Source organism: Podarcis cretensis, assembly GCF_951804945.1.
Source record: "Podarcis cretensis genome assembly, chromosome: 15".
In the NCBI taxonomy this organism is placed as follows: Eukaryota; Metazoa; Chordata; class Lepidosauria; order Squamata; family Lacertidae; genus Podarcis; species Podarcis cretensis.
Genome location: NC_137185.1, coordinates 33,558,214 through 33,585,378, shown reverse-complemented (window position 1 = coordinate 33,585,378; position 27,165 = coordinate 33,558,214). Strand labels below are relative to the sequence as shown.

The 27,165-nt window shown below is 44.6% G+C and overlaps 1 protein-coding gene across 5 annotated transcripts in view; it reads right to left on the bottom strand.

Moving 5' to 3' along the window:
- ROBO3 (roundabout guidance receptor 3) overlaps nucleotides 1-27,165 on the bottom strand; it is a 358,202-nt gene that overhangs the window by 153,653 nt on the left and 177,384 nt on the right. For all 5 annotated transcript variants that reach the window (XM_079954914.1, XM_079954915.1, XM_079954916.1 and 2 more), the window contains exon 2: nucleotides 20,070-20,396. In XM_079954914.1, coding sequence (XP_079811040.1) covers nucleotides 20,070-20,396 — 327 coding nt within the window. The remainder of the gene's footprint in view (nucleotides 1-20,069; nucleotides 20,397-27,165) is intronic.

The window sequence follows — 27,165 nt, the reverse complement described above, 5'->3', positions numbered from 1 at the left end:
CCTAGGCTCTGTGGTTTAACCCATAGTGCCACCCGCGTCCCATCACAAAGATTAGCTGGTGATAAATCATGATGTTGAAAACCTGATATCACCCAGCCCTAGTTGCCAGTTATCTGAATGTATCCTATGATTGCCTTCTACCTGGCACTATTTTAATTTTCCACTGGTCTCTTTAATCTTGTTTACATGTCTTAGCGAGATGAGAGCCTTGGAGACCGCTCCCCCCCCCCTTGACCAACAGGCCCATCCTCTGTGTCTTCTCTACCATCTCTCATCTTCTACCAGGACTTGATTTCTACTGGGAAAGTGGCCACTGTCTCATGTGGTGAGACACATAACCACAGCCTCTCCGGGGGAAAACCTTCCAGATCTGGCCTTGTTCCACCCACCCAGGCTGGCCATTTGCTACTTATGGACAGAAAGACTACCTTTTCAAGATGAGCCTTGTTTGAGAGACATCTTCCTGAGCTCTTGCATTCCTGTTCATATTTCCTGTCCCCAGCTCCTGACTTTTTCTCATACTCTGCCCCCTGGTTCGTTTCAGATCCTGGCTCCCAGTTCCATTATTACATTATTATTTAACTATTATTTAACTTTATTTATAGTTTTCATTTGTATCCATTTCAATAATTTTACAAAAATTGTAACATTTCAAACAATTCGACTTCCTTCCTCCTCTTTCTGTGGTTCCTTAACTTTGTGTTATTGTTTACTGCATATCCTCAACCTCGGCCCTCCAGATGTTTTTGGCCTACAACTCCCATGATCCCTAGCTAGCAGGACCAGTGGACAGGGATGCTGGGAATTGTAGTCTCAAAACATCTGGGGGGCCGAGGTTGAGGAAGCCTGTTCTAGATTAACATGCCTTTATTTATTTATTTTAATTCTATATTCATTTTAAAACCACAGATTATTACAATAATCCTGCCAATGTCTTTATCTGTTTACAATTTGCTTGTAAATATTCAATAAACCATGTCCATTCTTTTATAAAATGTTTGTTATCTCTATTTCTTATTCTTCTGGTAAGTTTCGCCATTTCTGGATATTCCAAAAGTTTTTGTATCCATTCTTCTCTCATCAGGACCTCTTCTTCTTTCCATTTCTGGGCAAGTAACATTCTTGCAGCTATTGTTGCATAAATAAATAGGTTTCTATACAGTTTATAATTCCCAAGATGAAAGCTTCAGGGGTTTTTGTGTGGTTTTTTACGAATATTATCTTAAACATCTTTTTCAGTTCATTATATCTCATTTCCCAGTAAGCTTTAACCTTGCAACAAGGCCACCACATATGATAAAAAGTACCTTCTTGCTCTTTACATTTCCAGCACTTATTCGATTTTGATTTATACATTTTTGCCAATTTACTAGGTGTTAAATATCACCTATCATTTTCATACAATTTTCACTTAAACCATAATATGCTGCAAATTTTATATCCATATTCCACAATTGTTCCCATGCTTCTATCTCTATATTATGACCATTGTCTATTGCCCAATGTATCATTGAATATTTTACTTACTCATCCTTTGTCTCCCATTCCAATAATATGTAGTACTGTACATTTTAGATAGCACTTTAACATTACATTACATTCTGCAAGGTCTCTTTCCAATTGTGATATTTGTTCACCAAACCCTCATTTCCCATCTTTCTTAAATACTTCATTTAAGTGATAATATTGTATCCATGTTGTTAACATTTCTGATAGGTTCCCAAATTCTATTATTATTATTATTTTATACCCTGCCCATCTGACTTCTCAACCACCCTAACTCTAGCTCTAACTCCTCCCCTTGGGTTCCCATTGGTTACTCATTTTACAATTAGTTAACCTTTTCCTTATGAACCCAGTATGATGTCACAAACCTAGGAGGGCAAATGCCACAGGAGGTCATCACACAGGGAAGGCGCCACTACCGAGAAGGCCCTCTGCCTGGTTCCCTGTAACTTCGATTCTTGCAGTGAGGGAACCAGTAGAAGACCCTTGGAGGAGGGCCTCAGTGTCAGGGCTAAGCAGACAACCCTTGACAGCCACCCTTCTTCCACTTTCTTTCCTCATTCATCCCCTTCCAATACTTTCATTTGTTCCTTTAGATCTCTTGCATGTAACTCTCTTCTGGCCAAGTCAAATTCCTGATTCTTTAAAATGTTAAACTTCAACGCCTCTCTCCAGGATATTCTTTCTGTGCTGGACAAGGAAGATAATACACCCTCGCTACAAAACCTCCCTGATCTATTGTGTTCCTAGATGCTTACACTATACACTTCCAGGAATAAATTCCCTTACCAGAATGTAGGCCTCTTTAGTGCGGTGTGAGGAAACCAACAAATATTTGCAGTAAATGCTTTACAAACCACTTCTCTATGTACTTGTTATATGCTTGTGGGAGGCAATGCCATAAACAGCAAAAAAGAAAGGGGGGGGAGCCAAGAACAAGGATTGTAAAAGCTGAAGGACATGCTGTGTTAAACTGAGCATCCAAAGTCAAGGACTTGCAGTAAGATGATTATTTATTTATTTATTATTTATTTACTATAGTGAGAGTATAAGAGGGATTTTCAGATAAACGATGTGGGCTGTTGATGTGCATTTCAATTTTCCCCCAACATTTTAAATAGCTGTTTTAAATTGCTCATATCAATACTTCTGAAGAAGTGTGCATGCACACGAAAGCTTATACCCAGAACAAACTTAGTTGATCTCTAAGGTGCTACTGGACAATTTTTTTATTTTTCCCCGATTGCTTCAGACTAACATTGCTACCATCCTGAATCTTATATCAATACTGTTACTGCTTTTTCTTTTCTTTTTGTAAACTACTTTGAGGGTGGTTTTTTTGCAAACAAGCAGTGTATCAAATATTTATGAAGTAAATAAATAAATGTGGGAACCGTTCCTCAAAAGGGAGATGTTTCACCCACATTACCATTTGGGCTGCTATTTTCTGAACCTTTTTTTTTAGCTCTACGGTATCCAGAACTGTACATACCGCTCTGTCAAGGCTGTAGATGCAGACATCACCCATAGGGTGATGACCACAGAGGAGATGACAACCATGTTGCGCCATGGTCTCGTTTGATGTGCAGTGTGGAAGGAGCCATGCCATGGTGCACAAGGAGAGTATTCTTACAAAAATAATAATAACCCCATCTGCAATACCTTTGCACATCTGAGTGGAAAGTTACCGGGAGATGCAGGGACAACAAGGTAATGTATTGTTCTTCCTTGGAATGTTCTAAAATGGTCGTGCAAGAAGGTCCTCACCTGGCAAGATCACTAGTTGCCTCCATCTTGTTGGGCTGGGGATTAATACCTTCACATTCTTTAGAATATGGTAAATTGTGGGACGCGGGTAGCACTGTGGGTTAAACCACAGAGCCTAGGACTTGCCGATCAGAAGGTCGGCGGTTCGAATACCCACGACAGGTTGAGCTCCCGTTGCTCGGTCCCTGCTTCTGCCAACCTAGCAGTTCGAAAGCACATCAAAGTGCAAGTAGATTAATAGGTACTGCTCTGGCGGGAAGGTAAACAGCGTTTCTGTGCACTGCTCTGGTTCGCCAGAAGCGGCTTAGTCATGCTGGCCACATGACTGTATGCCGGCTCCCTCAGCCAATCAAGTGAGATGAGTGCCGCAACCCCAGAGTTGGCCACGACTGGACCTAATGGTCAGGGGTCCCTTTACCTTTACTTTAAATTGTGGGCACCCTTTCAAATGACTGCTTTGTTAGCCTCAGTTTTCAAACAGCACTCTCCTTATGTTGACGTCACTGTTTCAAAGAGGTTGTGTTAAGTCCACACAATTATGAGAGACGAAAATGTGTGGCTTTTCTTAAGTAAGATGGACAAATCAGTCTACTTCCAGTCAGTTTTGCATGACTTTATTCACCAAGTACATTCCGCCCCCATTTTCAAATCATTCCGCAATGTAAATGGCAGAATCTTTTTGCAGTTTTTGGTACAGTCGACTCACCACTTGCATGCATTTAACTTGCGCAATCGCAGCTGTACACACCTGGCAGCAGCCAGCTGAAATCACATAAATGAAACACACATAACACAGAGAGCTTAAAAGCTCTTTTTGCACGAGCACAGAAAGAGCTTTTAAGTTCTCAGGTTTGCTTAGCAGAGTCTGGGAGGCTTTCCTATGGGCTGTGAGACAGGGCCATCAGAGATCTTGCGAGGGCCTCCCAGAGCCCCGTAAGCAAAGTGGAAAGCTTAAAAGCTCTCCAGTTCATTGGGAGGGGCAGATTCCACTCAGTGCACCAGCTTCGAAAGGTAGAATGGCCACATGGGGGTGGTTCTGGAGCTGCTCTGACTATTTACACTTTCAGCTTTATGTGCAAACCCCAGAACATAATCCCCACACAAGTTGTGAGCTGACTGTGAATTTTACCCAAATGTGTGCATTTATGAACCGCTTTTATGCTAAAAGGGACGCGGGTGGTGCTGTGGGTTAAACCACAGAGCCTAGAACTTGCTGATCAGAAGGTCAGCAGCTCGAATCCCCGCAACTGGGTGAGCTTCCATTGCTTGGTCCCTGCTCCTGCCAACCTAGCAGTTTGAAAGCATGTCAAAGTGCAAGTAGATAAATAGGTACCGCTCCAGCAGGAGAAGCAGCTTAGTCATGCTGGCCACATGACCCAGAAGCTGTACACTTGATCCCACGACCAATAAAGCGAGATGAGTGCCGCAACCCCAGAGTCAGCCACGACTGGACCTAATGGTCAGGGGTCCCTTTACTTTTACCCTTATTATGCTAAAACACTCGTTTTTATAGCAGTATGGTACTTTTTTCACTAAAAAGTGTATTGCAAAATACAGAGAGGTGCAAACAGCAAATAACAGCTATATTTCCATCTGCAAGTTGAAAGTTCAAAGCAAGCTGGTTTGTATATAATGTGAACCAAACTAACATCCCTATTTTTAAACATCAATTGGAAAATACAGGGAGGGAGGGAAGGAGGGAGGGAGAGAGAAGCAAGCATGATTTGTGAAAGGCAAGATCTTTGGGGGGAGGTGGAGAGAAGCATAAAAAAGAAAAAGATGAACCTGCCAAGATGGACAGACGGACCCAGAGGGACGTAACCTGTTTTGGAGAAATGGAAATGGAGAAGGTGACATAAGGCCTAACCTAGGAAATGGGAAAATTATGCTGAATGTGAGTGAAAAATTCTTGACAGTGGTGTGCATCAGACTGTGGAATTGTCTCCCAGCTCAGGGGGAGGGGTGGCGATGGTGCAACAATGGAAGCCCCAGTGCACGGACAACTAAAATTGAACTTGACAAAAATACATGCCATAAGACAAATTGTAAAGCCCTGGCATCCCCTCCCATCTCAGGGGACATGGCTGGACCATCCAGCCCCTTTTCATCATTGTCTTGATGATGAAGCTACAATGGGAGCGTGTGTCGAGATTCTCAATAGGATAACCCCTGGCTCCTCCACAAGCTCATACGTCTCCAGACAGATCTCCACTTGGAGCCTGCAGCTTTCTTCTCTCGCTGGTTCACAGCCTGATGATGAGCCTGAGATGGCAATTTGGAGCAAAATCCCAACAACCCATCTGGAACTAATGGAAAGAGCCAAGCAGCCATCATTTTTATTTATTTATGCTCCCCAAAAGGGTGCCTCTGTGAGCCTCTGCCAGGTTTGGAGAGGAGAAATGAAATGGACAAACGCAGCGCCACCCGGTTGGCATGAGCCGATGTAGCTGTGCTTTTGCAAATAAACCTGGTTTCCTGCCTTGTAATGCCTTGTCCCATCCTGCAAGGCGCAGGGCCACAGCTGGGGCAGATTGTTGGGAAGATTGTTTCAATGAGGCGGACATTACCCAACAGCGGTGCAGCTTGTCAGGGGCAAATTAAGTGTCTGGCTTCCCATTCAGGGGTGGAGCATTCAACCCTAACCGCACGGCGTGGACTCTTGTTGCATACTTAAGTGTGTAGCCTCCTTCCCTATGTGGTGCCTATAAACAGGAAGCGAAGAGACAAGAAGAAAACAAAAGGACGAGCTGGCCAAGCCTTGTGTTTGAAACCCAATTAGCAGCCGCCTGTGCGAAGAAGAGCAAACAAGGGCAGCTTGACTTATTAGCACCGTAAAGGGCGGAAGCATGCGCCACAGCCCGCAGCTTCACATGGCACAACAGCACATCTCGGCGACCCAGGCTTGCTTCAACAACAGCAGGGGTGCTTCTGCCTTGTTAGGGGGACACGTGGGGGGGGAGGTGCCTCTGGAGCTCAGAGCAAACAGGAAAGTGATTATATGCAAGCAGCACAGTGTGAAGTTGACATGGTGCACTAATGTGCTAATGCTATGTACTCTGAGGGAATGGCATCAGCCAAGCCACCGGAGCAGAGGGGGAGAAAAGGAACCTCTGCCAACAACAGGTCTGTTAGATGGAATCAGATCCATTTGTTTAACATAGCTGCGGCTGTGTGGGATCCCAAAGCTAACACACCCTACTCAACAATTTTAGAAACATGCATCTCCCCACTGCCTGGCAGGCACAGAGTTTCACATTTAGATGCTGCAGATCTCTATCTTCCAAAATGTAGTCAAGAAGAGTAATTGACCATAGTATGCCTGTTTAAGTACACTATCCTGCAACCTTAGCTTTTTAACTGGGTGTGGCAAAATTGTCTTCTCCACTGGGTAGGGCATTCAAGACAACTGGTTGCTACATGCCCAACATGGAAAACATACCACCCAGCCAAAGAGGGCCCTGTATCCACTTAGGATAACATACAAATCTAGCTCCCATATAATATAACAATGTGGGGTCTGGAAACCAAGACCTATGAGAAACGGTTGAAAAGCCCTGGGCATGTTTAGCTTGGAGAAGAAAAGATCAAGGAGAGATACAATCGCAGCCTCCAAATATCTGAAGCATTGCGATGCAGAAGATAGATCAGATTTGTTCTCTGTCACTTCAGTTTGGAATGAATGAGTGGAGACTGCAAAGCAGCAGGTATCAGCCAGAACATCAGGAGAAACTTCTGAATGGCAAGTGCTGTTCAACAGTGGAACAGGATATCTCAAAAGGTGATGGACTCTCCTTTGCTATAGGTACTGTAGCAAAGGCTGGACAGTTATAAGTCAGGGGTGGTGTAGCTGCATGGTTCTTGTATTGAGCTGGAGTTCAGGCTATTTGAGCTCTTGAGTGCTTTCCAACTCTAAAATGCTATGATTCTATACCTTTCAGAATTTCCAATGCTAGGCCAATACATTTTGCTGCCTGAAGCAATGCCTAAATGGTGTCTCTTCTACTCTCTAATTTGGGCTGTCTAGCAGCACCAGTCAGACACCACTTCCTGCCTCCATCCATCACCCACTGCCCCTTTCATGGTGCCATCTGAAGGAGAATGCTTCACCCTACAACAAAGGGGGAGAACCTTTCTTGAACCTGAGGGCTATACTCCCTTTTGGCAGTGGCAAAAGTGGGTGCAGAAATGAAGTTAATTTTACCTTTGCACAGTGAGATAGTTTCTGCACACCCCTCACTGTTCTCCATGCAGACATGGCAAATGGTATTGTCAAGAATTTTCAGATACATTGCGGCCAGGCAAAATCACTCAGGGTAGGTGAGGGTTATTGCCTGGGGTAGAGTCCCAGCGGCCAGATAGAGAGCCCTGGAGGTTCCACATCTGGCTCCTTGGCCCTGAAGTTCCCAAACCCAGCCCTACACAGCATGGCTGGCCTTGCCTTGAGACTTTGCAAAAGGGAAAGTCACCTTGCATGGGTGTGCGGCCTGATATGCAGTGCGAAGGAACAACCCTGCGTGTGAAAAACTTCTGCATCCATTTCTTCAGGAAGAGTTGCTTTAGATAAGCAGAGCTATTCCATGTGCTGAACTGAAGATGCCCACTGTGACGCAAAAACTAAAAAACACACACCCTGTGATCAGGCTACTCCCACAATAGCAAAATTGCCCAGTCTCGTTCTCAGTCAAGAGCTGGTCGTATCTTCCAAAACACGTTCCCGTTTGCAGCATTAAAAGCAACTGTTGAAATTATACGAACCGGGGAGCATTAAAACAAGCCAATAAAACAAATCCTGCAGGCGGGTAGGAATTAAAGTAGCTCAAAAGCTGGGAGGAGAATATCTTAACTAGCCATAGAGCTCCTGGCCATGCAAGTTATGGGGCCTACATTATTTTTTGCCTTTTGCCACATGCAATGTGGACAGGCAGAGAAAAGTTCCCTGCGGGGATCAGAATTGGATGGAGTCACGAAGAGGAGACTCAGGGGAAGATGTGACCAATGGTGGAAATTAAGTGTACACTAGCTCCCAGTTTGTACAGTGCCGGGGCACTTGTGGCCTTCCAGGTGCCGCTAGACTACATCATCCCTTACTATTGCCCATGTGGGCAGATGCTGGTGGGAGCTGGAGCCCCCAAACACCTGGAGGACCACAGATTCCTCATCCCTGACCCAACCAGAGCCCAACAACATCAAGAGGTCCAGAGGTTCCCCATCCCTGATCCAGTCAAAGTCTCGCTGATTTCAACAGAAGATCTTAAAAATCTGCCTGGCAGAAATGGAATTAAGATTGCAATCCTATTACTTGGGAGCAAGCACCACTGAACTCAATTTTCACTTGCTTCTGAGTAGGAGTGTCCTCTTTAACTTTGTGCTTTAACTTTGGCTGGAGTGTGTCCCTCGTAAGAATCATAGGGGACTCAACAACAAGCTGACGTATACACATCCGGTGAGCTGTTAGCACTATTTGGGCTCATAAATCTAACAAACTGTTCTGCTCCAGGGCTCTGCCAATTGCTGGCCTGAAATCTCACAGTGACATGGTAAAAAAAAAGAGAGAGAGAGAGAAAGAAATACGGGGAGGGGGGGAGAGAGAAGTTGCCCTCCAATTGTATTCTCAAAACAAGGTCATCACTCTGCCTGCCTCGCCCTCCATCCCATAAAATACAAGTCAAGGACAGTCAACATTGCCTTTAGCAGCAGCTTCCAAATACAGCAAGGTGGTACTGGCAGGAAAAGCAAACACGGCAGGAGACATTCAAAATCGCACCACTGTGATTATCTAGCCTGAGTGTAAGAGACCTGTGTACACCCAGGTCTTGCTGGTCTGCAGCTCTCAATAAAAATCTAATGGATTGCTTTTTCACATAATGTAACAGAGCAAAGAACCAAGGTGGAATGCAGGGATCAATCCAGAAAGGGCCCAACAAACTCCCTTGTCTTCCACACCAAAATATAAGGATTGTATCCAAAGCAGTGCTGAATAATGCGTCCCATCAGTGAATGGATTTCCACTTGCAGAACAGGGCCTTCTACCTCCTCCGTGTGCCCCCTAAATCTGTTCTAGGGTTCCATCAACCCTCCAGAGCAGATTTGGGGATGGTCTGGGGCACACAGAGACAGGGAAGAGTTGGAAGCTGAGTTGCACAACTGCAAAACCTTGCGCTAATGGAACAATGGCATGAGATACCATGCATTGTTCCATAATTGCCCATGAGTGTACTCTGAGAGCCACTGTAGTGAAGTAGTTAAGAGTGTCAGACTAGGACCTAGAAGACCAGGGTTCAAATTCTCACTTGACCATGAAACTCACTGCTGACCTTGGGCCAGTCACTGCCTCTCAGTCTAGCCTACCTCAGTGGGTTATTGTGGGAATGAATTAAGAGGTGGGGGGACGGACAGACCATGTACGGCAATTTGAGGGTGGGATATAAAATGCAACAAATAAATGCATCTACCCACTATGCAACACCAGTTCTGTGCTAAGTCTTTTCTTTTAAAAATCTGGGAGCTTACATACAGTCAATGAATCAAACATGCCTATGATATCCTGTCCTGTTACCACCAATCACATATAAGAATACTGAAGGCCATTTGACCTAGTGCTAATTTACTAAAATGATCAGAACATAAGAAGAGCCCTGATGGATTAGACCAATAGTTTATAACCATTCCCAATGCCCAACTGTAGCCCCCTAGACTACTCCATCTGGCCCTCAGGAGTCTTCAGAGGCCACACCCACTATGCCCAGGCCACACCCCTCAATGGCACTGCTCTGCATCCTCCTCGAGTGCTTTTTTGGTAGCTGGAATGTGTCACTGAACTGTGACAACACCTCTCATTTCCCTGAATGGAAATGGTGTTAGTCTATGTTAGCATGTATCTCTCAGGAGGTCCAAAGATTCTATACTGCCTCTGAACCCGGGAGGTTGCAAATTGCCATCAGGGCTAGGAACCATTGCCAAGCACTTATCCTCCATTTGTTTAATGCCCTTTCAAAGCCATCTAAGATAACGAGCATCATTGCATCTTGCTGCATAAATTCAAGATGCTTGTTGAAATGTGAAACGATGAATTCCAAAAATAAAGAATGCGTCTCTGTGGAAGCCTGTCTTTTCAGGAGAAAAACATATTCATTGGAGGCAAGATCGGTGCGTTTCCCCAGAAATCGTGAATGTGCAAGACCATATAAAAAGGATGCCTGAAAGCCCAGGAGGAGCCATCACCACTGCGAGGAAAAGACAAAATTAGACACAAAAGATCATTCCTCTCCCCCCAGCACCACCACCCGACTCCAAGAAAAACAATGGTGGTCATTTCAGCTGCAAAAGGAAGTCCCCAACCCACCCCCGCGGGCTTTTCATCCTCATGAGCTCCCCCAGCTCAAACCCAGCTGAACCTTTTTCACACTGGCAAAATTAAAAGAAAAACACACCACGATTTATCCAAGTAAATTCCCAGTACAATCAAGGAAAAAGCTGAAAAGGGTCGCCCGAAAGGACTCCCATTACTTAGGAAATGACTTAATTTCCCCCTCTTAGATATCACTCATGTCCTAGCTTTGAATGACTCAAACCTGGATGAAACCTCTCTCTTTCTGTTCTCTGTGTGGCTCAGGACCCCCCTCCTCAATGGGGGGTACACCACTAATGACTTAATCACATGACCTCCCCCTGAAATGGGTGCACTTTATCACTAGGAGGTCCCTGGTTAGAAGAAAGAGGGGGAAATAACCCATCACTGTCCAAAACGGGAGCGAAAAAAGGCTTGTAAGCAAGGAGGCCGGGCTGATTACAAGCCTCGGATAAACATCCCCGAAAGACAGCCATTCTTGCCCAAAACGTATAGCTGAAAATGGAAGGCGGGAGGGAGGAGGAAAGAGAGAGGCGACATGATTACTGGAGCGATTTGTTTATTTTTTGCACTTTTCAGGCGGCTCCCCGCAACCCACATTCCAAACTATGAAATCCACTGAAAGCTAAAATTATCTGGCAAATCCTGGGCTCGCAAATGCTATTTTGCCAATGCGGGTTGCAGCTTCCTGAGCAAGAAGGAGCCCCCCCCCCCGAGTTGTCTGCTGGTAGAACGTAACATCTCCTAGCATGGGATGGAAAGTGAATTTCTCTTTGCTTCACGGCAAAGAAGAGCAGCCCTCACCCCCAAGGGCATGCGTGTTTGGTGAGGTCTGTAGTCCTCCCCCCGCCCACCCCTAGTTTCTGCTCTCAGCAAAAGCCCATGCGGATAGTTGGGACGTCCAGGAGCCCGGCAAAGAAATATGTTCCTGGATTGTTTACCCAGCAGCTGCCCCCTTTCCCAAATTACATAAATGCATCCTGTCTGGGTAATGGACTGAGAAGTGACACAAAAATCAATAAATAATTCCAGTTTAGAGATGGCTGGCAAGTGTTCCGAGACACTGCCCATGCTGTGGCCCGGCTCTCAACGGAGCTGTCAGCCCGTTGTCAGTGCCTCAGACACATTTCTGTCTCCAAAACACCTCAGAGAGAGAGAGAGAGAGAGAGAGAGAGAGAGATGGGGTCTCGGCCCCAGCCTCATCTAGGAAGGCTTTTGTTTCCCTGGGATGTGGGGAGTGGGACAGCACCAGTGATGGAGACAGGAATATAGACCCCAGTGTGTTTCGCATCTTAGACTAGGGCCCTGCCAGTTATTCCAGAACTCTCCCTTGACTCCCTGTTCTGGAACCTGCTTCACCATGTATGTGCTGAGGTAAAACCAGCAACGCTTCTGAAAAGTTGACACGGGAGACAATCACCTTCAGAAAGGCTCGGTGGTTGTTACAAAAGGTATTTCCTCATTCCCCACCACTACCCCTTTGTTTCGATGCAGTCATGCACAGTTTTCTCAAACTGTGTGGAATCTTCCATTGGGCAGGATGAAAATATAACTTCTAGCAGTATCCTTCAACCTTGGGTCTATAGACACTTGCTGGACTACAATTCCCATCAACCCCGACCCCTGACTAAGCTGGCTGAGGATGATGGGAGTTGTAGTGCAAAACAACAACCCCCGTTTGTGGACCCGTGGTTGAAGAACACTGACTTACGGGACTGTGTGGATGTTGTTTATGTATTTATTAGAAAAGGAAACTCATACACCTCCACCCAAAAGTCGCCAATATCCCACCATCACCTTTGTATAACAACAATTGGTCCTGTAAGTGTGTGTGGAGGATTTCGGCGTATTCAGAATTAAAATGTGCTCCCCCTTTAAGTATGTATTTAGATGTGTTACGTCTCAAAATGCACATTTAAATGCATCATTGCATGCGCTTAAACTGTGGAGAGCAGCATATTAAGTAATAGCCCCCATCTATGAAATGCTCTTCCCATCTGGCACCAACTTTGATACCATTTGGGCAGCAATGATTTTTTTTTTAAAAAAAGTTTATTTTCATCACTTAATTTTATTCTTGTAAATTACTTCAGGACTTGGGAAGTGATCCATAAATGTGATAACTAGCTAAGGAACATTCAGAAAAGTGTGAACTGGAAAGGGAAGTTCCAGTCCGCACAGGTGCACAGCAAGTTGTCTCATAGAGGAATTCACAAGGACCAAAAACCCTCAAGCATCTCTGGTCCAGCTTCCCACTGAAAGATTCCACCACAGCGGAGTTGGACCAGTCTTCAGCATTTCATTGCCAATATGACTTTCAGAACCTTTATCCAATAAATGGCGGCGGAGGGATCCGAACTGGAAGCCACTCCAGCAAAATGGAAGTAATGTCTCTCTCTGTAAAAGTCCTGCTGTGTCAAAACACTAAGGCTTTTAGATAAGGTAGCTGCAACAAGTCCAGTTATGTATCTCCACTTCCTCTAGGTCTAAAAATACCCACGATACTTTGTGTAACAGCCACTTACGGCATTTCGGTTAGGCATTAGCATCTAGATCATGCCAGCAGGACCATTTGGCAAATTCCCCTGAAAAGGGCCTCATTCTATTCCTCACAATCATTATGAGATGTTATCTGCAGTCCACTAGACAACCCCTTCCAACCCCCCACCTTCCCCATCACTCTTCTGATGGAGGATGTTTCAACCATTTACCTGAGACCTCATCCGTCATTTAATGGGAAGGCAACAGAAAATCCATTTGGGCCATGGGATGGACGTTCAGGGAAGGTCAGGCTGCTCACTAATTGCTACAAGCTGAGCTGTTCCCTCTGCCTTTTCTGAACCGTACAAAAGGATGCGCACGAGGGTATATCAGCCTTTTCACCGGTGCCAGAAAATCACCTCAGACCCTGACAAAAGGCAGTTCTGCTCAAGTCCCTCAGCTCCACCCTAAAGATGCTGCTCGCTCAACCCCTTCTTCCTTTCCCCATTTAAAGGTTCTTTTTCCCTGCTGGGAGCTAATCTTTGACCTCACATCCTTTAAATCTCTCATGCGGACACAACGTGATGCTTCAGAGCCTTTCATTAAAAGCAACGGCTAAGACAACACTAAAAGATAGGGAATCTCTATGGCACCAAAGGGCCACCTGCTTGAGCAGGATACGTTGGCTTAACAATATGCCCCCCGTATAAGGCATTCCGGGGGGAAACTGCAAGCCATCAAAGGCTTTCATTCTCTTCCCCTTCCAAGGGTGAAGTGGTATGGCTTAGCTTTACCAACTAGACCCAAAAGTAAGGCACTTGGAACAGAGCCTCCATGGCAGATCACTGGGCATGGCAAGGCAAACTTTTCAAAAGTATGTAGAGCTCAGACCAGTTAGGGCCTTAAAGGCTATGATCAGCATCTTCAGTTGGACCTAGAAGCCAAATGGAAGTCAATGCAGGAAGCCACTAGATTGAAGTTATGGTTAGATCCAAGAAGGAAACTGAGATGCTCTTACAATCTGTAAACTTATAGAATTCTTTATGTAAGAAAAGTGAGCCCTGTTGGATCAGACCAAAGGTCCATGGAGACCAGCATTCTGCTTCCCAAAGAAGCCAACAAGATGCTTGCAGGAATGCCCACAAGCAGGACATGAGCACTATAGTCCTCTCCTGCTCTTGTTCCCCAGCCATTGGTATTCACAAAGCCACACAAATCCAGAGTGGAGTCCCAAAGACAGTTGGATGGCGCCTTGTACGCCTCCTTCCGGCAACTTCAGCAGCCAAGCTGGTGCCCAACGTATTGCTCTGCTTTCCTTTGGACCACATCAGTGAGGCCAAGAGAGGGGTCTTGTCACCTGGGCAGCCCAGGAACTCCATACACACTGCCCTGGGTAGGTCACTGCAGCAGTTTGACTTCACCCCCAGAGGCACACTCCATTATCTCTTGAGACAGATGGATGATGACAATGACAACAACAACTGCCTCTAATCCCAGAGATAGCATAGGAGAATCTTGAGTTCAACTTGTGGCCATGCTAGAAAAATGAAAGACGCTCTCCAGGAATTATATAAATTTGCAGCACATAAGACAGGTAGCTTCCAGGTACAGTGGCTACTGATTTGTTTGTGGGCCCAGTTCAAGGTGTTGGTTATTACCCTAAACATTTTAGGATACCTACAGGGCCACTTCAGTTGTGGGTGCTCTTTTGCATGCCCCATCTCTATCCAGGTTATATTTTGTGAGGACATGGCAGTCTCCATGGCTGCATCCAGACTATGAAACTCCCAACCCTGGGAGATGTTTTCATTCCAACAGGTGTTTAATTTGACAGGTTAATCAGTATTGTTTTATGTGCCATCTTGTTTCTATATTTTATTTTATAGTTATTGAAATTCCTTAAAGTGTTTGCCGTGGTTTTTCATATTGTGTTTTGCTTTCAACTGCTTTCCTTTCAACCTTGCACGTTTTTCAAAATGGAAAAGTGGGCCAAAAATATGTTAAATTAACAAACAAGATGAGATGTAAATCATGCTGATGTTGCTGGCTGAAAAACAAGGGCACTACAAGGCAAACTATTTGTGTTGCTGGTTTTTCTTTTTACTGATCATTTTTGTTACATGTCTTCAGAATTGAAACTGCTGCCACTGGAGAGTTAAATTAGCCTGCATTGCCAGTAAACAGAGAGTAACTCCTGCCAGAATTATACCAACATTCAGACAAATAAGACAGATCAGCACATATGCTGGCTGAACCCTTAAGTGTGTAAACCGATTTCTCAATTAGCTAAATGCCATCTTCAAAACTGTTTAAGGGTTGCCACCACTAGAATGTGTAATTGTAACAATAAACAACAACAATAATATAGCATGCTTAGCTCTTGCCAAAGTGCCTATCAAAGCAATTGCAAACTTTATGAAAAGCGTTACGCATTAAAGCATGCAAACAAATAGTTTCCTATATATTCCCAATGTGGCTTTCAGTATTGAATGAGTTGCTCCCCAAGCTATGCGTTCAAGGGAATGACAGATCAGATTAGCTAGCATTTGTTGTTTCCTATCGCAGGACACTCCCAGGCACAATGAAGGAAGCTGTTTTGAACTATACTAGCTCTTTGCCTAAGAGTGTTTTTTTTCTCCTTCCATCGTAGAAAGCCTACTTGGCAGGCTAAGCTGAATATTACTGGTGAATGATCCCTTGCTACCATGTGTGTAAGGCGCCAAACCTCAGTCTAGAGGTTTGTGTTGGAGAAAGAGAGACAGACAGACAGAAGAGCAAAGAAGAGTACATAAGTCTAAATATTTGTGAGAAATCTACACACAGCTTTGTGTTACGGCTTCTCCAGAAAATCAGGATTACTCCTTGCATGCAAAATCAAGAACTATTGCCATTTAAGGCAACGCTCGCTCAGTTTTCTGGCATGAACTTCTATAAGCAATCTCAGCCCACTTCAATAGCTACACGGAGTGGACTAAAACAGGGGCAGATAAGCTTATGGGGCAAAGCAGTAGCAGGTACCGCTGCACAGCAAAGCTGATGGTAACTCAGTTTTGCCTTGTGCACCTGGGCAGCAGTTTCAGCAGAAACACCGACCCAGTTTATATGAGATGTGAAACTGTGATTTGCTACTATGGCCTTCCTCCTTCCTTTACTCCTTGCGCACTCCAGTTTCCTGTAGAAACGTATTCAGCCATTAATCCAAACTGGTACAGCACGTTAGCGACAAATATTCACACAGCTGTTCAAAAATAATTTTACACCATTTATCAAATATGTGAGAAAGAGACAATTACTTACAAAGTGCCATGAAAACTTACAAACTACCTAAAATGAATTTGCAGTATCAGATTTTACTAGGTTCTTACAAATTCTTGACTTGGTTTTTCATTTTTTCTTGTTTTTAAAATAAGTTCAAGAAGATTCAAGAAAATGGTAAGTTCAACGTTGTTCCCGGCAGCTGTGAGGTGCTGATGAAGTGGCCTATGACGTAATAAAGAAGTCAGGATGCCAGAGTTCTATCCCCATTTTGCCCTAGTAGTCCATGCAGTTGAGAGGCTGCTGTTTCGCCCCCAGTGGGGCCGATTTGTTGGGATTGGCAGATAGCACACTCCCTGAGCACAGTTTTCTGGGCTTCTTCAGTTGTCCCATGCCATTGATGCGTCTACTAGTGCTAACTGATAATAATCCAAACGGAATCTTACCAGAATCAACATACAGTGGTACCTCTGCTTATCTACTTAATTCATTCTGGAGGTCTGTTCTTTTTTTTTTTATAGAATATTTATTAAAGTTTTCATAAAATAATACAATGTAAAGTGAAAAAAAGAAAAGAAAAGAAAGAAAGATAACAAAAATACAAAAAATACAAAAATACAAAAGTAATTAAAAAACACATAGAATTTCCATTACTTATTTTCTTTTAACTTATTTTCCAGACCTCCTCATACCTCCCTTTCTTGTATTCCAATTCAAATTGTTAGTTCAACAAATCCTCACCGTTAGTTTTTACTTATTTCAAAACCTTATTTTTCATATCTCTTAAGCATTACAGCTGGAAACCACTTAATTTCTGTCCAACATCATTCTAACATTCATTAATTTTACAATATTTCTGCAAATAGTCTTTAAACTTCTTCCAGTCTTCTTCCGCCGACTCTTTTCCCTGGTCTCGGAGGTCTGTTCTTAACCTGAAACTGTTCTTAACCTGAAGTACCACTTTAGCTCATGGGGCCTCCCACTGCTGCCGTGCCGCCACCATGTGATTTCTGTTCTCATCCTGAAGCAAAGTTCTTAACCCAAGGTAATATTTCTGGGTTAGTGGAGTCTGTAACCTGAAGCGTATGTAACCCGAGGTACCACTGTAAAAAGTAAATATAAATTCTCCCACTATATCCAAAGAATCAATTTTGATGCAAAAGTTCATAATTATGTACTTACATATCTTTGAAGAGACAATTTCTTGGCTTAAGCACACAAGACTGAATAGCTTAGCAAGGTAGCCCTGTTTGATTACAGATATATATATACACATTCTCTCGTTATATTTTAGGTAGTTTGTAAGTTTTCATGGCACTTTGTAAGTAATTGTCTCTTTCTCACATATTTGATAAATGGTGTAAAATTATTTTTGAACAACTGTGTGAATATTTGTCGCCAATGTGCTGTACGAGTTGCACTCTCTTTATTAACGGCACAGGTTGCATCTTTCTAGCATTAATCCAAACTGGAGCAACTATGTTTTGTGCAAACCACAGTTTCCCTGCAAGCCAGAACTGGAAAACCAGTGGGCAGAGGGAGATGGAGAGGGAGAACCTGATGCCTGGCATTATACGTGAAACAGCACACTGACTCTGTCTAAAACCCTATCCATATGTTCATCCAAGTGTGGAGGGGGGGCCTGGGCTGTCCCTGTCCCTAGAATCTTTGCTGGCCTCTGGAATAATTGTCTATTCTATCCCCCTCCATATACACACCCACTTCCAGCACATCAGCTTCACAGGGAGCCATTTTATAGATTTCCCTTTGATGTCTGCATTTTGACCAATTACCCTGGCTGCAGCACACTCCTTTGATAGCTTTATTTCCACCATAACCTGTTATCAATCCAGCCAATAGCCACAAATCACAGAGGGCTAGTGGTCAAAGGTCCCCCCCTTACCAGTTTTGGAGATCAACTAATGCTAAGTTCAGCTTGGGAGGTGCCTGAACATGTTAGCGACTCCAAGGGCTTAACCGAAATGGCATTTCATTTCCCCTGCTGCTGGTGTTTGGCCTTGTCTCAAGCAAGGCCATCATTCATCTTGTGTCACTTTCGGCAGGCCTGAATGCTTTTCCGCACTGTTTGTTTGTAGATCTTTGTCTCCATAAAACCATTAAGGAAGACAATGGGTGGAGAGTACCTTGGAAAGCCACGCAGGAGATTGGTTTTGAGGTCAGGGCAGATAAATAATGAACCTGGATATCTTCCGTGCCCACAATCCACACGGCTGTTTGCTTCTCAGGGACCTTTGCTCCTTGAAAGGCACAACTAGAGAAGCCTGCCAAGAATGCAGCCAGGCTATTTGCTAGAAAGAGTTTATAACCAGAACTCAATGGACTTATCAACAGAGTGTTTGCTTATGTCTTATAGATGTTGGAAAGTGACCTGAGCAAAATTGGGAGGAGGGGGATTAAAAACCTAGAAATAGGTAAGATTCCTTCACTCAGATGCTTGACAACCAGCAAAGAAAACAGACATACTCTTTTTCCTGAAATGTTTCCAATACCAATGAACAAGCAAACTTTTCAGAAATATATCCTACATGCATTCCAAGTGTCCCTGCTGACCTTTTCCCTGGTATTTGTACCAGATCACTCCCTTTATGCCTCTGGTTCACCTGACTCACCATTGTCTACACAGCTTGGGTGGAGAACCTGCGGTCCTCCAGATTTTGCTGGCCTACAACTCCCATCAACCCCCTCCATTGGCTATACTAGTTAGAGCAAATTATACTAGCTAGAGCAAATTAGAGTTAGGCCACAGGTTTCCCACCTCTGTTCTACATTAACTGGAGGAGTCAGTTTCAAAATAGGGGTCTTTCCCTACCAGAAGATTCCATGATTTACTACTTAGATGTGTCTCTTCCCCACCAAGAGAATTCTACAGTCTTCAGTCATCACCAGCAGTAACAGATTATACATACGGCCCTGTTATTGGCTATATGAAGGCTGATGTGGTCTGCACACCTCAACAACAAATTTAGAGCCCCATTCCATTCAAATCAGAAGGCACAAGACTTTATGCATCATTTCCAATCAAAACTCTTTTTGGCATCCTAAGCCCTTTGCTTCGTTTAAAAGGAGGGAGAGGAGAAACATAAGGAGACCTGCAAATCTATCTGACACTATCAGTTAATTCACAGGCAACATGGACAACACTGTGTGAGGCGGAATGTATTCTGCTCTAGGTGAAATGATCAGGTAGCAGGAATTTGAAAGCATCCTCATCGCTCCTCCCTCCAGCTATTATTTGCTTAACTCATTTTGTTCGACAAACAGCAACACCCAGTCCCTGTCAGTGGATGAGATTAGCAGAAACATTTCTATTCCCTTTCAGTTTGGACATTTAATTTTTAATCAACATGGTTTGGATGTGGCTGGGAGTTTGGAGGAAACTGGGGCAAGGGAAGAGAACAAATTATAGATTGGCAGAAAGTACTTAAGGGTATATCTCCAGGGCAGCTGCTCACATCTCTTGCCATATGTTCTATAGTGCTCAACTATAATTGCAAATTCAAATGCACATGGGAAGTGGCTGTTCGCAGAATTGGGACCACACTCAAACCACATTTAATCCCAATATCATGAACCACTATTCAGGCCACACAGTTGCCCAACGTTTATGGGAGCTGATGAGCATGGCATCGCTTGCGGCGTATCACTTAAGACAAGCCAAAGTTCCATCTCACTTGTTCAGTAGTCTACTTACTGGCCACCTCCAGAGATGCGTTCCTGCTGACAGCCTCACCCAGGTAGTTCCTGGCTACACAGACATACACTCCCTCATCCGGTTTGCTCCTCCGTCCATGCACGATACGCAGAAAGAAAAGGGAGCCGCTGGGCAGCAACATGCGATGGGATCGAGGGTCTTCCTTGTCCGTCTCCACCCGCTCCCCATCCTTGTACCACTCAATGATGGGGGTGGGACGTCCTTCCGCTTTGCAGTTCAAAGTTGCTGGCTCCCCCTTGGACACAATGAGGTCAGAGGGATGCTCTACTATCCGCGGAGATGAATCTTCAAGGCGAGGCCGAGAGCCTGAGGTGCAAAAAGAGAGAAATGGTTATAGAGAGCAGCACAGAAGGGACTGTTGCAGAACTAAAAAAACAAGACCAGGCACAGTTCGGACATCAAAGCCAAACCATGATTTACATTACAGGTATGTGTTTTCTCCAAGGTCCACCCCCACCAGCTCCACTTCCCTCCCTCACTTACCTGGTCTGCACCAACCATTGCTTGTTGTTAACCTGAACTGAATAAATATATTTCTTGCAAACCGGAGTTTGCCTCCAAATTCAGCATTAGGAACCAAAGCAAGCCCTTGTTTCCCATTCTGATTTGGAAAACAACTTTGGTTTCTGCAAACAGTATCCAGATGCAACAGCAAACTATGGTGGTCACAAATTCAGAAGTAAGTAGGGAGTGCACGAGTCTGAGATATGCTCTGCCTCAATTTTGGCTTGACATCTGAACTGGGCTATTGTAATGGAAAAGGAAGGGCAGTGAATGGCCAAAGCCAATTCATATTCCAGAGTCATTGATAGTTACAGTGCCCAAGGCTATTACTGCTCAAACTCATACTACCACATAATGGAAAAACTACCGTCAAAAGTGAACATTTGCCATCGTTGAAGGTCCCATACAGCTCAAAGAGAAAGAAGCAGCATGCAATGGCCTGGGTATTGGAGAGTGATGGGAGATTGAGAGATCGATGTCAACAGCTAAAGAATGTGGAATACCGTCCCCAGGGAAGCTTGCCTGGCAACTTCATTACATATCTTTAGGTGCCAAGTGAAAAGGTTCCCTTCTTTATTATGATATGTATTTTGTATCTTCATTTCCTATGTTTATGTTATCCCTGTGAGTGATTTAAACTTTTAAAAATGATTGAATTTTAAATTGCTGTGACCTGCCTTGGGACCTCACGGTGAGGGGCAGGTAAGAAAAGGAATAGACGTTGATGAGGCTGATGTCAATGAGTAGAGAGGGGTCTTTTTTAGGAGGCTACATGGTCACACAGGTTAGGAAAGCTGGTCTTCAGAAGCATAGGCGAGTGTTGTGAACCAATCAAAATGGAGTGTTCTGAGCCCGCACCATATTTGGAACAAAGGCGACAGGAATATCCCACGTGGGGAGCGGGGGGGGGGGGGAGATGCAAATGGCCACTGATTAGGTCACTGGCAGCGTACTGATAGTCAGAAGAACGCTTCCACCTCATCAGGGCTAATTAATGGCTGAATAGAGGTGTGTGCTTGTGTTAGCAGTTGGCAAACGATCAAGTGCATAATTAGACATTAGCATACATCCAGAGGGTCTTGCACCTCTAGATCCCAAGAGAACGAGCAATATCCTTTCAACAACAGCCGCCCTTCTCTGTCAAGGGCTGCTTCCTCCCTTGGGATTGCTAAGAAGATGCACAAGAGTCACCTGTGCAGCAAAGCTCAAGGAGCCACATAGTTCCAGGGCATGTACAGAATGCCAGCCACACCCAAGCACCTCAGCAACAACTTGTCCTTTTAAAATCCATGAAACTGAGAGGCTGCAGCCACTTTTGCCTCTGGCCCTGACCACCACTAGAATGTGGACTCCAGACACTTGCCCAGAAAGGAATGTGGCCCTCAAGCTGTAAAGAGTTTCCTACCTCTGATTTAAGTAGAGGTTGGACAATCATCCATTGGGGATGTTCTAATTCTTGATTAGTATTACGGATGGCGCTGTGGGTTAAACCACAGAGCCTAGGACTTGCCGATCAGAAGGTCGGCAGTTCGAATCCCCACGATGGGGTGAGCTCCCGTTGTTCGGTCCCTGCTCCTGCCAACCTAGCAGTTTGAAACCACATCACAGTGCAAGTAGATAAATAGGTACCCCTCTGGCGGGAAGGTAAATGGCGTTTCTATGCACTGCTCTGGTTCGCCAGAAGCGGCTTAGTCATGCTGGCCACATGATCCAGAAGCTGTACACCGGCTCCCTTGGCCAATAAAGCAAGATGAGCGCAACCCCAGAGTCGGTCACGACTGGACCTAATGGTCAGGGGTCCCTTTACCTTTAATCAAGCAGGAACTTGGACAAGATGGCTAACAAGGCCCCCTCTAACTAGGATTCTATGACCTCCCTTTCACCGTTCTTCCCATGTTTTGCCCTAACGAAATATGTGCAAGGTGTTTTTTTACTTAGGTATCTGCGCCTGAGTAGTGCTGACATTTAAAGAGGAGATGTTAAAAGCCCCAGGCGATCTGGGCAAGACCTATTCCTGTGGCCCTCCTCTCCAATATGGACACTTGGATTTTCTCCACATATGACTGGATTGTATGGTGGCATTTGTGCAAAATTTCTACTTCCAAGGAAGGGACAGTTCTTAATTTCAGTGCTGCCTGTGATGAGTCCCAGCCCCTCCCTGGGGTTCGCTACGCATATAAATGATTCTCAGCTGAAGAGGCCCCTGGTAAGACAAATTGTGCTCTAGGCAGCTATATAAACTTAGAAGGTAAAGTGTCCAACAGAATTAATCCTTTTAATCATCTGCTAAAGCCTCTGGAAGCTGCCCAGAGACTTTTTTCAGCACCTTAGACAGAGCAGAACTTAAAAGTCTGCTCCTACCTGATTTAGCATATGCTCTCTTTCCTACATCTCTTACATAGCTAATGGATGAAAGTGACTCGCTCATGTCTTTTTGATCCTTGCTAGCCTTAAAGACTAAAAAATTATAATGGCATAAGCTTTTAGGGACTATTGTAAAATTCATGAGATGGGTGAAATGCTATCCTGAGTTACAGGTGTGTGTCTAGGTGTGGTGTGAGCACCATACAAAAACACACACACACAGTTAAAGAAGGAGGATTGTAAACAGTGAGGTCAAAGGGGAACAAAAAAAACAAAGTACAGAAACAGTACTAATTACATAATGAACAGTGGCCATTCACAAAACAGTTATTGTTGCTAACACAGACATCCTGGCATTGGTTAGCCAATTAACATATGCAGTGTGTTGTTGTTTGTTAAAGAAACCTTTGACCCAATTCAGTCCACACAATGGCAATGAACCTCTTGACAAATTGTCATGTAGTGGTTTCATGCTGCAGTGCAGTCTCTCTCTGTGGTTCCTTTGAAGCTTGAAATGCTAACGCACAGATTTTGCACACATCAGTTTTACATCTTAAAACAGCCGCACAACCGCACAGTTCTGGGTGCAAGCACCTAACACGTTTAGTTTCTACTATGGATAGAGAAGCAAAAGCGACAGTCCTCATTGCAATCCTTTGTCACAATTCCAGGTCCAAGCGGTCCCTTAGAGGAGGTACTGTTTCAATCCATTACTGTGGAGATGGGTCTCCACAAACTTTGTCCCAGTGAACTCCCCAGGAAGGTTGAAGAGGTCAATGAACCTGACCTCAGAGGCTCAAGCGGTTTTCCCAAGAGCCACAAAGAAAGCAAAGATAAGCTCAACTGGGGAGCGGGGGGGCGGGGGGAGCTGGCCCAAAGCAGAGCTGCCATTTCATAAAATAAATCTTCGCCGATTTAACTATAGGTTTTAACAAGAGAAGGCATGCTTTGCTTTTAGGTTATCTGTGTGTCACAACAGACACCATTTCCTTCATGAAAGAGACGGAGGCACTTCTCTAAGAACAAAAAAGCAAGTAATTAATAATATGCACAACAACTGAGCTACAAATTTCACACGGGTCCTTCATATCCAAATCTATTCATAGCACCGCATCTTAGGAACTAGATCATGGTGGGTATATCAAGTATGGGGTGTAAGACTATCTAGATCAGCAGTTCTCAACATGTGGGTCCCCAGATGTTGTTGAACTACAACTCCCATCATCCACGAGCTCTGGCCTAGGGATGATGGAAGTTGTAGTCCAACAACATCTAGGGACCCACAGGTTGAGAACCACTGATCTAGATAGTCTTACACCCCATACTTGATATACTCACCATGGTTATGACTAGTAGGGTCTCTTGTAGGGGCAGCCAGAGGCTGCTGAACTACAATTTCCCATCATATCTGACTGTTGGCCATGCTGGCCGAATCAGGTGGGAGTTATAGGAAGGGTACCGCAATGGTTACCTCTGGCCTATGGGGGAGGGATCTCTTTCTATCCTCTTTCCCAAAATGGTGATTAGTCAATAGACAAAAAATCTTCACACAATTCCAACATTTCCTTAGCGTTCTAGCACAATTGCACTCCACTCTGTCACCATGAGGGCAGGAAAGACTCCATCTCAAAAAACTTATGGCAAATATCGAAACCAAGCCACTACAAAGGGTCACACTGCACCTTACTTCTAAATATAAAGATAGGCGAGGCTAGATCCTTATCTCCCCCATCACAACCCCCCAAACTCTCCCCTCACCACTAAACAGTTACCAATACTGTATTAAACAGTTTTTACTAGTACCAATGGGATCTTTGCCCTATTAGTGCATGGGGGAGGGGGAGTTTGAGGGGGTCACAGAGTGGGAAGAATTAAACCTCCCTTCCTCATGTGCTGTGGTCCTGATCCAGATCCAATGCATGCGTACTTTTGAGTAAGAAGAACATGGCTGCAGACTGCATTGCAACGTGTGGGTTGACCCCAATATCCTCCCCACATAAATGAGGGAGAGGCAGGGAACATATCAGTTAGCTCTAGCATGTCCCCATCAGGGGCTTCACATGGGGGGGGGGCAAATACCTGCCACAGGAAGCCTGCTGAACTCGGGCAGATTCCCCACCCTCTTTTTGTTTTGTCCCTGGCTCACTTTTGGCAGATGGTCTCCAGGAGGTTTGCTGTGAGGCAATGAGGCCCTTGGGCTGCAAGAATTTCCCTACCCAAATTAAGGTTCTCAGTCACGTTAGGGGGCTCCATGAATTTAGCAGGCTCCTCACTGCAGACTATCAATGAAGATAAGAGGGGGCAGCACACAGACTTAACTGGAAAGTCAGGGCTTGCCAGCATGTTCCTGCTCTCACTCATGCAATTCTGCATGCATTGGGACGGGGAGAGACTATATGAATAGGGCTATTATCTTTCCTCCTGTAGCTGGAGTGGGGAGGAACTAGGGATGTCGGAGAATTCAGAAGGAAACAGAAGCAGGCCGCTGAAACTGTCAATGTTTGCTTATTCGTCCCATGCCTTCAACAGAAATCAATCCAGCAAATGCGATTGGTATTCACTGTTGTGGTTTTTAGTCTGTAAACAATACGGTAATTGATTATGTTTCTCCCCCGGTTTGCATTGCATTTCTTTTTCAATGAAATGAATAGAATGGAATAATGTAACTCCAAAGCAGTTGCATAATAATTCTGTATTTAATTATGTAACATTCCACCACAGCAGACAGCGAGATGGGGAACACAGTTTTGTCAGAAGCCGAATTGCAGTGGAATGGAAACAGCATTGCATGTTATGAACATGAGGCAGGAACAAAATCAACACTTTTTAAGATCCATGGGAGGAACACACACCTTTCTTGCACATTCACAAATTGGGGCCAGGTTATGGAAGGGACTGCTTCACCCAATATATCCCTGCTCAGCAGCTGTGCTCCATAGATGGGGCACTGCTGAGTGTACCACTTAGTTTTTACTAGAAAAAGGCTTTTTATTAGAAAGGTTTTTATTGTTGCAGTTCCAGTCCCTTGGAATTGGCTACTGGCTGCAATTAGACAAGCTAGATGTTTAGGTGGCTGCTGAAGACACGCTTGCTTAAGAAAGCTTTTCTTGAAAGGCTCTCCCTGCCTATTTTATAAAACATTAACTGTAGAAATGCTTTTATTGTTTTAAGGGTCTGTTATCTTTTGTATTTTATCTCATCGTACACAGCTTCGATAGCTTCTGGCTGTGAAGCAGTTTATACATCTGTAAAATAAACGAATAAATTTTAATTCCTAATCCATGCAGAAACAGGATAACGTCCCACCACCACTTGACCCTAACCATTGCCTGAAAGCCTGTATTCCAGCTAAGCCCATAAAGAACAAGGCTCTCACATGAGGTATTTGAGAAGTCTTATCTGCAGACTTCACTCAATCAATAGTGCTGAAATCCTAAACTCTGATAAGCTCCAGGGATATTGATCTGTTTACCAATCATAACAATGATGTCACTCATCCTGAGACCCTCCTCCTACCAAAGCAGAACAATGGTTTCTTTTTTATTTGATTGCTGCTGATTTTGATCTAGCCCTCTTCGCTGGAAAGGAATCTAGGGAACTTATTCTGCTACACAAGGGGCAAATGACTTGAGACCGGGGAGATCACTGCCTGGAGATATTCCCAAGGAAGCATGCTTAAAAGCAACTTCAAAATGGGGAAGGGGAGAATTGACTTCAAACAGTAGTTCAAGAGGAGGTGGGCTTAACCCACCCTCTGTCAAGGTTCAGCCTGACCAGGACTCTGGAGATACCCCATCAAAGGAGAAGTCATGGCAGTCCAACACACAGCCCAAGGGAAGGATGCGGCCCTTAAGGCCTTTTTTGCCCCCCTCGACAACATTAGGTACTCCACCCCACCTTGTAGCCCATGTCCTGCCTTCCCAAAGCCAGGTAAATGAGGAACTGGGCTCTGGGAAGAAGCTTTGTGGGATCTGACAGGGTTTTAGAGTCCTCCAGCCTCCTTCCCAGAGCCTAGTTAGCACTTTCCCAGCTTTTGGAAGGTGGCGTGAGGGCTCTAGAACCTCGCCACAGCATTGCACCTCTTTCTCAAAGCCAGGCACCTCACTTAAGTGGCTTTGGAAAGGAATCAGGAGGGCTGGTGGGGGGCCAAATTATGGCCCCGCTCCTTCTCCCCGTGCAACAAGGCAATGTACGGCCCACAGGTTCC